The sequence below is a fragment of the Myotis yumanensis genome, unplaced genomic scaffold (assembly GCF_028538775.1).
Source record: "Myotis yumanensis isolate MYYU_CA2020_CCGP unplaced genomic scaffold, mMyoYum1.0.hap1 SCAF_7, whole genome shotgun sequence".
NCBI classification, from domain to species: Eukaryota; Metazoa; Chordata; class Mammalia; order Chiroptera; family Vespertilionidae; genus Myotis; species Myotis yumanensis.
The window spans coordinates 57955588-57969782 of NW_027223758.1; the positions used below are offsets into that span (position 1 = coordinate 57955588).

The 14195-nt window shown below is 40.4% G+C and overlaps 1 protein-coding gene across 2 annotated transcripts in view; it reads right to left on the bottom strand.

The window, feature by feature from the left end:
• Positions 1-14195, bottom strand: part of MYOM1 (myomesin 1) — a 112869-nt gene that overhangs the window by 3505 nt on the left and 95169 nt on the right. For both annotated transcript variants that reach the window (XM_070420568.1, XM_070420567.1), the window contains 9 exons: positions 13747-13814; positions 10480-10593; positions 9771-9858; positions 8704-8742; positions 8508-8613; positions 5207-5373; positions 2660-2696; positions 2380-2402; positions 63-118 (listed from right to left, as the gene is read on the bottom strand). In XM_070420568.1, coding sequence (XP_070276669.1) covers positions 63-118; positions 2380-2402; positions 2660-2696; positions 5207-5373; positions 8508-8613; positions 8704-8742; positions 9771-9858; positions 10480-10593; positions 13747-13814 — 698 coding nt within the window. The remainder of the gene's footprint in view (positions 1-62; positions 119-2379; positions 2403-2659; positions 2697-5206; positions 5374-8507; positions 8614-8703; positions 8743-9770; positions 9859-10479; positions 10594-13746; positions 13815-14195) is intronic.

Genomic DNA, 14195 nt, shown 5'->3' on the forward strand with positions numbered 1-14195 from the left:
CTGAGGCACTGGAACCCATTCCTAGTGTGGAAGAAGCAGGGACAGGAGTGCTCCATGCTTACCTTGCCCTCCTGGATGGTGACCACATCGGGGAGACCACCCACCACCCGGGCGCGATCTGCAAGAATAGGCATTTCTGGTTAATCACTGAAACATTGAGCATCAGCGATCACATTCACAAAACCACCCCAGGGAACTAACTTTCCAACTTAGTCTCCTTCTCCTTACAGTAACTTTATACCTGCTTTTAACATGCAAAATTTAAAAATGATCCGGTGATGCTGAAATGTTAATCCTTCTTCACACACATATTTCATGAGTGCAGAAGCCTCTATCTGTGCCTAAAATATCAGCTTGAGATCTCTTTGTTGGATCAAGACCTGCTCTATCATTTTCATGGCTATTTTCAGTCCTGGCCCTTCTGTAGCTCAGTGGGGCTCAGCTCGACAAGGCAGAGCAGATCACTATGGACAGCCTCCAAGCTCAGTGTGGCCTCTTTTATGGGCTTCCCTATGATGAAAAAAAGGTTGCATAATTGGAAATGTTATGTCAGGGAGATCTGGCGGTTCGTGCAGACATGGGCTTTCTTTGAGGCTTTCCCTATAAACCTTCCCTTTCTCGTATCCTGATAGTTCTTGGTAGCACTATGCAGGGCTGCTGTCTATGGCCATGAGTATAAAGGCTTCAAGGTGAAGGGACAAAGTGCAGCCAAGGTGCTGAAATCCAGGGCTGACTCCCTAGCCGAGCCATGTATCCTGTGTGTGACTGCTCAGCCCCAGGGAAGGACGCCTTTTGTAATTCACTCAAAATCACCCTCTCTGATACCAATGCTGTGGCTGCCGCTGTCTCATTTGTAGGCCTACTTCATGAATGTGTAGCTCTTGACCCATATTTCTACAATTCGCTTCTCCACTAAGTCAGGCTAAAGCTTTAGCTGAGTGTTGACTGCATTCTCCCACTGATTTCACTGCACCTTACACCACTTATAAGCCCAAACCATCATCTGGGTCCCTGTGCCACTTGCTGTGTGATATTAAGCGTGTCACATCACTGTGTGGACCTCAGTCTTCTCATCTATAGAATGGGGGGAGGGTTGGATTAGAAATGTGCACAGAGTCCATGGGATTCCTCTGAGGGGGCAGGAGAGAAGGTCAAGATGGGGTATTGAGTCAAGGAGCCAATGAAGATAACTGCTTTGACCTACTTTATATATTGGGTCTGTGTGGAAGATTTTGTGTGAATTAAGTGTTCCGTGGCTTGTAAAAGTTTAAAAACACGGAGCTAGAAAAGCTCTAACATCTCTTCCAGCTCTAAACTGCGGTGACCCAGTGATCTTAGGAAACTGTTCATGAACTTGAGGGAAGGCCGGGCTTCTTGCCCACAAGAGAGTTCAAGAATGGGGCGTGGCTGTCAACTGCTGCTGCCTCGGGCTTGGCTTTGCTTGTGTGTCTGAGTGGGAGGGACATACTCGGGTGCCAACAAGAAAACTCCCTGCCCCTGGACACTCCCCACAGGCCCCTGGTGCTGCCTTCTGCCCTATTCACCACCAGCAGCCACCTCACAAGCCAGGGCCTGAGCGGGAGAGGGAAAGAGCAGAAGGCGGAGGACAGCAGCACATGGCAAAGGTGAAAAGTTCCATTCTGAGTCGCCTGGAGCCACTGCGAGGCAGACAGATGACTTCACTTCCTACTCCTTCCCCTGCTCAGGCCCTTTCCACTCCAGCTCAGGACAACTCGAAGTTTTAACCCTCAACATTTTTCAAGTCATGCCTCCCCCACTGCTAAGGAACCAGAGTTATTATGACGAATCAGTCTGTGACTTGTGGAATGCCATAAGACCGAGTCCTTCTCGAAATCTCTATGTGTGAAGCAAACAGTTGATAGAACTCGTTTCTGGGTGGACTTGACAGTTTGGTGTGTGTTCACCGGGACTGTGTCCAGTGAAATGAAAGGGAGGCCTTCCTTACTGGGGGCTGTCTCTCCTATGGGGCTCTCAGGAACACGTGGAGTGTTTGTGATTTACCTGATGTAAATGTACGAAGATTCTCATTTCTTTTTTTCTTTAATGTACCCAAATGTTTCTGATAAGCTGTGCCTGCTGCAGGTGATTAACAACCTATTTTATGAGTTGCAGCCTGGAGATTTTTCCAAATCGCTGGCTCAAGTTAAGAGCTGGGTGACATTCCTATACTGTAACCTGAGACCTTCTTTTCATAGACATCCTAACTCAAGAGACTAAATGAAAACATATGTAGAAGGCCTAAGATTAAAAAAAAGAAAAAAAAACTACTTTTACTCTTTTCTATCTGCAGTTATAATAGAAAATAAAAGTTACATTTTGAAACTATGCTAGGAATAAACAAGAACAAGGCTTACTTACTTTTCTCGGCAATGGCAGCTTGTCTGTGGTTGAGAGAAACAAACACACACACAAACAAAGAAGAACGTGGCGTTAGTGGTGTTTCAGAGTAGCTAACCTTGACTGTGTCTCATTGCCCCACAGACATCCTGCTGTTCAACAAAGCAGTGGGGAGACTGGTTTCACTGCCCTTGTCTAAAGGAAAGCCCCTCCCTGTTATTCAGATGGGGGAGCAGCACGCAGGGTGTTCCAGAGAAATTAGTGCATGCACTTGGCCTTTGCGAGGCAAAAGAAGACTTACTTTAATCTTTGGAATTCGGCATAGGCTTCCTCATAATCTTTAAGGGGGAAAAGAGAAGTTAGAATTTGCTCAGCCAGAATTGACAACACAGAGGGGCTGTTTAAATTCACCACATGAGGTCAATGTGATCAGTGCAGACAAAAATAAGCTGACCCTGTGCCTATGTGTTCACTCTACAACTTGATGGACTTAAGTAAATACTTTCTAGGTAGAAAATATGAAATAGTGGACTTCAGAAGTTCTCAGTTCTGTGAGAGGCCTTCAGCTCTTCAAACGGGAAGGCCAAGAATTAGCTCCACCAAAGATAAAAAGGGAATAAAGGTCTGTTTCAAATAAAAGTTGGTTGTCTAATAAGCATCCTGAGCTTCAAATAGGCTTTTCTCTTATTAAATTATCCCACATGCCATCGCCTCCTAGCTGGACAGTTAAATGTTTCTATGTCCCGTGGTCTGGCCCACCTATTTGTATTAAAGAGCACAAGGAATTCCTGCAGCCACAGCGCGTGCCCGTGCTTGCCTGAAACAATGCTTCTCTGTCGTGCAGAGAAGAGATAAAAGGCGAGTGAGACGTGAAAGGAGAGCTACAGAGTTCTAAATAATCTGTTTCCCTGAGCCTGCGGGGTGAGCCACTTGGAAGACTTCAGCTGAAAAGGCAACTTCGTTTTGAAGTCTCTCCCACCTTGCCTTTAAAGAGCCTCTGTGGTCCAGGAATCATAATATTGCACAGAAAACATTTATATAACACTAGTCCACCCCCTTCCTTTTCCAGATGAAAAAATGAAAGCATAAAGCCAGGCTTAATGTCTCTGGAGGTAGACTAGTTAGGCTAAACCAGGCTAAGAGTTCAGTACTCTTTCTGCCCACACCAGACTGAGAGAGTCAGGAACGGGCGAACCAATCTGCGTTGGGTGGCCGTGTCCGGCTGTAAGACAATCCACAGCCTTTTGCTTAAGGGGGACTTGAGAGCAGGGTAGTTAAATAAGCCCTGATGGGCCAGAGGGTAAAAGAAAACATTTTTAAAGTTTTAAATCTATCCACTTCTTATTTTCCTTTTTCTACTGTGTTTCAAAGTATCCAATAGTCTGCAGAAGGAATCCCCTGTCACTGTGGGATGTGACCCAGGCACAGTGTGGCCCTGCGAGTGTAGCCCCGGGGGGGGGGGGGGGGCAGCCTCTCATTCCCTACAGAGACCCTTCAGCAATGATGGTGGGCGGGGCAAGGTTAAGAGACATTACAAAACCTCTCAAGGCAGGGTTGAAAGACTGTTCTCTAAATTATGAATCTACTCTCTGAGGATTACAACACTGAGAGCTATTACATATTTAGGTTGCATTTTTTTTTTTTTCAGAGAGGAAGGGAGAGGGAGAGATAGAAACATCAATGATGAGAGAGAATCATTGATTGGCTGCCTCCTGCACACCCCCTACTGGGGATCAAGCCTGCAACCTGGGCGTGTGCCCTTGACTGGAATCGAACCCAGGACCTTTCAGTCCGCAAGCCGATGCTCTATCCACTGAGCCAAACCAGCTAGGGCTAGGTTATATTTTAATATATGAAGAAGTGGAAGAAAAAGTCAGTCCCCAATCTTTTCTGGTAACTTCATACAGACTATTTTTTTTTAAGGAAATAATAAATAAGATGAAGAATACAGTACTAGGAGAGAGAAATGGCACAGTGTTTTTAATTTTTTATTTATTTGACTGTATGTTTTAACTTTTTAAATTTTAAGTAATAGCTACACATCGCCTTTCTTCTATGTTCTTAGGTGGAAGCCCTTTTTCCTCATCTCCTGTGACTTTCTTCTCTTACCTTCTCTCTCCAGAACCACCCCTCCACCCCCATTCTTTCAACCGATAACCATAAGGATCCAACTTTCCAGCTTCTTTCTGTCCTCAGTATTTGTCATTGCTTAGTCACACTTATTCCCACCCCTGCCCTGGATCTCCACCCTTCCATCCTTCTGAACTCTGATACATCAATTATTCCCTTCATTCACATCTTTAGTCCTTCCAACTCAGCGGATTTCTTGGAATCCATGAACATGATCACATTTCAATCCCCATAAAAACTATGCTTTTCCAGTGTTTGTCCTTGCTCAAGTGACAGTAAATCAATCTGCCTTTCTTTTGTATGCATCTTGAAAGAGTAGTGCTTACTTTTCAATGATTCTCCAACCATTGAAATTCTTGACTTCTACCACTGTGGTTGAATTTAAACTGCTTTACTAAAATCTCCAATCATCTTCCAATAGGTAAGTGTATTGACCTCTTATCACCCTTCATTATTTTTATTTATTTTTTAATATATTTTTATTGACTTCAGAGAGGAAGGGAGAGGGAGAGAGAGATAGAAATATCAATGATGAGAGAGAATCATTGATCGAACCCAGAACCTGAGCATGTGCCCTTGACTGGAATCAAACCCGGGACCCTTCAGTCCGCAGGCTGATGCTCTATCCTCTGAGCCAAACCACTAGGGCTCACCCTTCATTCTTTTTAAAAAGCTCACTCCTCTATAGTAAGTTTGAACCTGCAGAATATCCATTTACCTTGTCCAGAAAGATCCACTGTCTTCTGGTGTCCTGTTTTGCCATCAAAAAGCTCCATTACATATTTCCCTTGGTCATTCGGAGTGGGCTCACTGATTTGCAGCCAGATCTGCTGCTCCCCGGTGACTCCGCTCTTAACTCTGTCTGTGTACTTAATAGCAGTCCCACTGTTCAAATCAAAGAAAACATCATTATTGTTTGCTTTCATCCAGAGCTGACCTTTACTTTGTCTCTTATTGATGGTCTTACCATAAAGTTTTACAGGCTTTCAAATAATATGGGATCCACATGTGGTCTACAGCTTCAGAGCAATGATGGACCCCGAGTCACTAAACTTGGATTTCAAGACCCAGGGTGAAGGGTGAGGGAGAGCGTCTGAGAGGCTCACATTTAACTCACAATAGCAGTCTGGGGCCCAGGCAGATTGCAACATCAATACTTCTCAGTGGTATTAATTATCTTTGGTTTCGCTTGGGCTTATTTGTAGGACTAAGGGAATCTTTAAAGTGAAAAGGCCAGGGAACATATTATGTTACTGTATATTTCATGCAGATGCTCTATGAATATAAATCGGATTTTACAAGCTAATCAAAAACAGACCTAAGGAGGTTCACATGTGGCTGGCATCTATTGACATATGTTGTTAGAAAGCTATTTAAAACACAAGTAATTATGCACTAGTAAGGCCAAGAGTGAATGAAAAGGAGAGTTGCTGCCAAAATGAATGAGGCACCTTCTCTGTCCCTGGGTGTGAGTTTTGCAGTGTTCTACAGTAGGTCAAGAGCAGACCCAAGCATTGTGTCCTTTGCAAGAGAATACAAGCAAATAGAATCCTTTGTTTTGTGATCTGAGGATCTAGAAATGTCGCTGTTATAGAGGAAGTAAGAGAAAGGTAGAGGTAGATGTACTCTCAATGATGTTAAAAGTAACTTCAAAGAAATAAGGGGAAAAGGCACTAGAACTACTTAATTTTATTAACAATTATGCAAAGAGAAAAGACTAAGGTATAATCCCGAAATGTTCATAATATGACTAGGAAAACTATGGATAATATATTATAAATACTTTCTAACTTATAATATGATATTATAAACGTATTTTCTAATTCTGTTTATAGTTACAATATGCAAAATAAACTTTAAAAAAACCTTGAAAAATAAAAATCTCCACCAAAAAGTTTGTTTTCAAATAGTCAGCTTTTTCTTATACAGTACATTCTATAAAAGATATTAAAATTAAAATGCCATAAATTGTAAGACAAAGGAACCTATCTGTATCCATAGACTTTAACCTGAGCAATATATTTGTCTTAGAGAGCTAGAAAGACAGTTCTCTGCTTTGCTATAATAAATGTTTGCATTCTTTAATCTCTGGCTAACATGCATAATAGTACCTTAAATTTGTAAAGCACTTTATGGTTTACAAAGTGCCATTAATTTCATTCATTTGTTGGATCCATCAGTGTTATGAGATAAAGCAGGTATTATTCAGTGAGACTCAGAAAATTAAATAACTTGCTTAATATCAATGGAAAGGGAGGAGCAATGTCAAGACTAAAACCCATTTCAAGTATTTTTTTCATCATGTCACATACCTACATAAAAACAGTGAACACAATCCTTGACTCCTGAATCTTTCATAGGCAGGTGGATACAAAAAAACATTTATTTAAATGCCTAGTAAACCAAGTGATGTAAGAAGTTTATACCTTGTTAGTCTAATAGCAATTTGTTCAGAACTCAGTGTTCTAAGTTTTCTGAACAAGTAATTCTTTTAGAGATGATGTATAAAGCTTTTTGATTGATGATTCAATTACCTCATCTTCTCTTATTCTTCAGACTGATATATTAGAATGTCTTAGATGTCACAGAGGAATTTCCTGGGATTTGATCTATTTTAATTTATACTTTCCTACAATATATTCTGAAAGAAATTGGATCAAGGAATGAAACCCCAAGATTTCTACATTGGACTTTCACTTCTCATTTTTTAAGAATTCAGGAAATTAATAATAATAATAAATAAGACACTGTTCTACATAATAGGAAAGTCATTTTAAAGAAAACACAAATGGTTGTTCTGTGGGACCCAGCTCTGGTTAAATGTTAACCAAGACTTCTAATGCAACTTGAACACAGGGCCAGTGCCATGACAGGGGGCCTCTGGAGCCAGGCTGCCTGGACTGAGCCCTCCATCCACCACTTTGCTGTGTGACCTCAGGCAAGTCACTCCCCCAGCTGGAACTTCCTCTTTACTGAAGTAAGAAGTATCTCTTCCAAAGAGTTGGGTATGTTAAATGAATTCATACATCTAAATGGCTTGGAAGTACCAGGTATATTGTAAATACCCACTGAAGGGAAGATATAAACATTGTTATCTGTGTCCTCCTGGCGGTGCCGCAGTGACCTACTGCTCAGGGGGTCTCATCAGACTTGGGGAATGAGTGTCAGCTGCATCCTTAGTGTGGACTGAAGGCGGCTGTGCCCCATCAGATTTCTCTGCCAGGCCGCTGCTCTCTTTCAGCTCAGGAAATTTCAAGGAAGCACAGAGGTTAGGGTAACATCCACAGTATAAATGGGAGAACTGGTTTGACTTACAAACCCATTTTGGCTCTTGGAATCCCAGAGGTGAACCTGAATGGAACCCCTCTAGAACTCCACAAAGGAAGCCCGAGTTCAGAACAGATCTTCAGGCTCAATTCAGTTCAACTACATTTTCCCAAAGTGATCTTGAGACCTTCAAAGCCTTCCGAGGGAGGACAAGAAACATGCTAATGAACAACTATGCCAATTGCTACAAACAACAATAACAAAGCTGGGCACTTCTCAGATTAGGCTTCTTTGGTGAATTAGGCCACTAATTAATATAGTGGGAAATTTAGTGTCTCTTGGTACATGCTGCTTCAGTTTTGTTCCAGATCATAGCGTGGGTAGCTGTGTGTAGAAAGAGAGAATCAGCATCTGGCTCCGGATACTTGCAAAGCAGAAGGAGCCCAAACACAACCGTCTGGAGGTGGAGGTCACATTATAAAGATGTGCACGAATTATGGCACTTCCCCGGTCACAAAGACATGCTCCTAGGCCTCACCGGTTTCACCCTCTATGTGTTGAGGCAAAGTGTTAACTCACACAAAGGGAATAGCCTGGGTGCTTCTGTCCTATACTCATCAACGTCAGGCCTGAGAAGTCAGAAGACTCCTTAGCTGAGAGTACAGAGAGTTGCTGTTGTTTTTCCAACTTTTTTTTTCTTCACTTCAATGGAGAAGGAATTTCTACACAGCAATTAAGTTCCCATTACTTACTTGTGGGACCAGTTAACTTTCAGGTCATCCAGGTAGTAGGTAACAAGAGAGTACAGCCGGATGCCCTCAGCCGTGCTCTGAATTTTCAGGTCTGACGCAGACAAAGCTGAAAGAAGAAAATAGCATATTTCATACACCTGTAAACCCATCCAGAAGAATAATGAAGCACTGTCACGGTGAGAACATTTTAACTTACCTATTTTTTTACATACTTCAGTCATCAGTTCTTGAAAGGCTGTGGATGGAGATTCACAGACAAAGCTTTAGCAAAGAAATGCTCATTTTAAGGTCAAATCTCGGAACTATCAGCATTGTGCTCTCAAAAATATTCTGTCTGGTGGAGGGTACTGGTCACAAGATAAATTTGTTGACCAATTGAAAATAAGTGTTCTTGGAGTGAATAATTCCATTTTTATCAAGTTGTAAAATATCCTTGCTCTTATTTTGATATTTTCCCCTCCAATTCTCTAACTTTTGTCACATTTACATTCTAGAGAAAGAGCCACAATAAGATTTCCAGGAAGTTCCTTGGCTTTAAGAGTCTCTTCTTCTTAAGTCCCAGGAAGCCTTAGTTCCTATTAGAGGAAGTTTTCTTATCTGTGTTATCAATTCATAATACATTAACCATCTATAAATCTGATATTTTGCAGCCTAATAATGTTTTTTGCCAATAAACACATTTAGTCCTGTCTCCACCAAGAGTTAGGAAGGTGAAATCAAAGTCAGACTTCTGCTGTTTGTTAGCAATATTGTTAAAGATCTTGTTCAGAAACAAAATTGGAAGTTTGTGGGTCACATATAGGTCTTTGCTATCATGATGTATTATGTCCTTAGTAGTCTCTGAAAAGTGAAAATTACTTTCATGCTCTGCTAATAACTTAGAGGCTTAGAGTTTCATATATAAATCTTTCTTGTCATCATTTAAGGGTGGATTATTTTGCAACATGCTTCTCACAGTTTTTGATCCTGTAACATTTTTTATAGGGTTGAAACAAAAATGATGATTTATATTGAAAATAAACCTCTGGTGGACTGTGGACTATAAATTCTCTGAGGATCAAAAGTACACTTCTGATTTCTAGGGGAACTTAGAATGAAGTATTTTTCAATATAATAATAGTTCACTCTGCTGGGATTTCCATTAAAGCAAAATCTGTGGATAAAAAAAAAGCATGACTTTGATCACCAGCTCAGTCTCACTCATAATTCTGGTAACCTGTATGTAGAACACACAAAACAGACCCCAGCAGCTGCTGGACTGACCTTCATCCACAAGCTTCAATCTGCTCTTATCTTTTCCTCTGTCGTCTTTCAGAATAACTTCATAAATCCCAGCATCTTTCTTGGAAAACTAAGGAAGGGATACATATACCACATTGTAGCTTATTGTGGCCTCAGAGTTGGTGTTTGCATTTTTAAAGCCCTGTTATTTACAGAATTGCCATCAAAACACACACTGAACAACATTTAACCATGTGAGCAATGAATAGTTTGCAGATAAACCTATCCATTATAATTTGACCTAGCAGTCCTGATTTTTCACCCTCTATGGCTATAATTGATTTGAGACTTAATAAGCCCATATCTTTTACTCTGCCTTCATATATTTGAAAGGTATGCTCTTTTAAACAAAAAGGAGATAAAAATCTACACTTATGTGAATACTATTCTGATGGTACTTTTAGGAAACAAGTTATCGTTAGGTTCAAGAGCAAATGAAGAAGGATCCACTTAACTCCCAGCTGATATTGGTTGGATACGTGAAAAATCCATGCATATCACAAGGTGAGTGAGGCTTTTGTGTTCCTACAGCTTGTTTTTTAGATGAAGTCAGGGCACGGATCTTTGGAGCAGTTAGAAGTAAGATACTACAAATGCCCAGGACAAAGGAATACAGAATCTAGTCTCTGGTTTTGGAGAGAAAGTAGGGTGCAGAACTAATGTATTACATTTTACACTTATAGTCACCTACCTCTGTTATAAGCAGGGTACATATACCATCCTTAAAGTCATGCTTTTCATCCACCGATATCTCCCTTTCATCTTTATACCACAAAATATGGGTCTCCTTCTTAATATTTGCCACCTAGAAGAAAAACCATAATTATACTTCTTGTAATAAGGGAATGCAACTCTTATGAGTAGTTGTTAATGTGGCATCAGATAGAAGGAAAAGCACTAACCTTAGAGTTAGAAGATGCTAAAGGAATTAATTCAAAGCAATTTTAACTGGTAAAGAGTTTAGAATAAAGTGAATACAAATGGATAAACCTAAATCAGTAGCATCTTTATTTCCAGCAGTAAAACTTGACTTTAATAGTTCTAGTGGACAAGAAAAGAAAAAATAGATACATACACACTAACATACAGACAGATTTAAATGAAAATAAAGATCTGAAAACCATAGGAAGACAAATCCTATCAGATTAAAGTATGGTCTGTGTCACATGATAAAACAAATGGCTTATCAAAAGAACAGAACAAGTAAGCCTTGAAATATATATCTAAATATTTTTAAAAAGATAAATGAAGCTTTGCAAAGAAATTTGGAGGGGGATTATGTTTAAATTTTTAAAAATAAGATTACAAATTTTCATCTGTTTGTTTATAGTTGTATTTCCTCTTTGGGGAATTGTAAATACATTTGTCCAGTTATTCAGTTAATCATCTCACTATACATATATCTAATCATTATGTTGTAGACTTTAAACTTCTGGGTTATATGTCAATTATAACTCATTAAAAACAAGAATATTCAAGTTTTAAAATGTTAAAACATTTTGGTTAATAAAATAAGAGCCAACACTGGTAACAACATAGTAAAACCAATACAAATGCTCTTTATGATCCTGTAAACTGGTTTCTGAATTATAGAACTTGTGTTGCTAGGCGACATTGCTTACAATAGAAAGTACCCCTGATTGGAGAGCTGCATCCCTCCCTCCCAGGACTGGAAATGGACCCCATAGCTTTGGGCTTCCCTGAGTGTATTGATTCTTGTAATTTGTGCATGTCCCTTGTGGGGACCCTGGAAGCTCTGTCTAGGGAGTTGTTACAAAGGGTATGGGCTCCTTGAGGAATGAGGTATTTTAAAAGCTACGGTGTTTCCTATACCTGACCAAAGCGGATCTTATCTCCTTGCAACTGAGCTGTCATCTGGAGGTGGTGCTTCCAATATGCACTCCTACAGGAGAGGAATGCCCCGTACCGCCCTGCAGGCAACCTGGGGTTCTTACCCTACATTCTTTTGAGTAGACTAGTTCCAAGTGGGGCCCATGATAGTCCCATGAGTCTGAATGTTTGGCTACACATACTGCATTAACTATAATGAATATGTAATTGCCAAATGTACGTAAATTGCTATAATAATGCAACAAAGAGCTATGAAAGGACAGAGGAAGGTTCATTCTACCTAGACTGAGAAGGGGAAGGCTTTATGGAAGAGATGACTGACATGGGCCTTGAGAAAAGATTTTATCAGAGAAACTGAAAGAAGGCAGCCATTCCAGACACTGTAACAACATCAATACAGTATTATGATTATTCAGAACCTCTTTCTAGGCTCCCCTTGCTTGTCCAGAATCTGGGTAAGAGGCTAATTCTCCTGAGGAAAGCCATCAGATGGAACACTAGAGCTCACCACCCAGAAGGCTACTGCAATAGGTAGCACAGAAAGAAGGAAGATGGACATGTGGGTCTCCCTGGTTTATGGGGTAGGCAGTGTGCAGGAGAAAGTCAGTAGGGGGCAACATGGAACTGGACAGCTAGGAGAAGAGGTAGTGAGGGTTTTAGCTGCTGCCTGAGAAATTGTTTTTTAAGCTTTGCCATTTCCTGAGAGGATAAAACCTACAATTTATTTTTCTTTTTCTTTTTTTTAAATATATTTTATTGATTTTTTACAGAGAGGAAGGGAGAGAGATAGAGAGCTAGAAACATCGATGAGAAAGAAACATCGATCAGCTGCCTCCTGCACATCTCCCACCGGGGATGTGCCCGCAACCCAGGTACATGCCCCTGACTGGAATCGAACCCGGGACCCTTCAGTCCGCAGGTCGACGCTCTATCCACTGAGCCAAACCGGTTTCGGCAATTTATTTTTCTTATAGATTTATGGTAGACTGCTGTTTCTTTAAATTTCATCAGACCTAGAAGAAACTAGGGCACGTGGATTCTGGCTTTTATATGACAACTACATGCCAAATGCCAAAGCCTCACTTCTCCCTTGGAGTACCTGTTCACCATCACAACCTTCACACTTCAACTTCATCCAGCAGAGTTCCTTATCCAAAACATTTTGATGACTCACTCAGCTGAACACCACCATGTGCTAAGGTACAAAATAATTCAGGACGCAATGTGAATTGTTTCTTCTAAATCTTTCCAAAGGCCTCATTAAACAATTGATTCTGGGCTGCAAACACTTTACCTCTCCCTCATGGCAGCATGGTGATCTCAAAACCAGTAGCAGAGCTGGCCAATACACAAAAGTATTATCGTACTAGTCACACAATTTAGATAGGAAATTGCTAAATTTTCATGGAAAGCAGTGTAGCTGGAATGATTCTGGAATAGATCTACCACTTAAAATGTAGATTTGACCTAAAACGAAGACAATGTGAGATTCTTCTGAGATTAACAATTTAAAAATAAAGGGGGTGTGTTGAACAGGTGGAGCACAGAGGCTTTTGAGAGCAGTCAAAATACTCTGTACAATACTATAATGGTGGACACATGTCTTTTACACAGTTGTCCATGTCCACAGAATGTACATCAAGAGTGAAGCCTAATGTAAACTACAGACTGTGGGTGATAATGATGGGTCAGTGCAGGCTCCTCAGTTGTAACACAGGAACCACTCTGGTGGGGGATGTTGTCATTGGGGGAAGCTGTGCATGTGTGGGGACAGGGGGTTATATGGGAAATCTCTATACCTTCCCTTCAATTTACTGTGAACTTAAAGCTGCTCTGAAAAAAAGTCTTACTTAAAAGCACACACAGAATAGTCTGTCCTTATTGACTAGGGTATGTGTAATGAATAAGAATGATCATGTTGCCTTCCCATATTTTTATGTTAAATGTTTCTTACAAACCAACCATTACAGTAACATTCAGCAGTAAGGATGTGTTACTTATCATTTGGTTCAAATGGAGGAGATGAAAAGTTGATCTTCCTCTTCTCACATTCTATTTTATCTTTATTTCCCTTGTTTCAAATGTTAAAAATTTATCTCCTTCTTACCTTACACTTCAATAGTACATTACATTCACCAGTCACTTCCCAGCTCAAATACTCAGCAAAATGTGGACCTAGAAAATATTAATAATATCAGTGATCACTCTATTAGTCATGAAAGCAAAATCAAAGCTCATTCTTTTTTTTTTAATCCTCACCCAAGGATGTTTTTATTGATTTAAAAAAATTTTTTTAGAGAGAGACAGGAAGGGAAAGAGAGAGAGAAACATGAATGTGTGAGAGAAACATTAATCAGTTGACTCCCATACTCGCCTGACCAGGATCGTAACTGCAACCCAGGCATATGCCCTGACCGGGAATCAAACCTGCAACATTTTGGTGTTTGAGACAATGCTCCAACCATGAAAGCTCATTCTTAAATTCTAATGTGATTTATATTTGAAGTGAATTTTTTATAACTCAAGATTCCGTTTTTAAACATTTTAGATGAATAC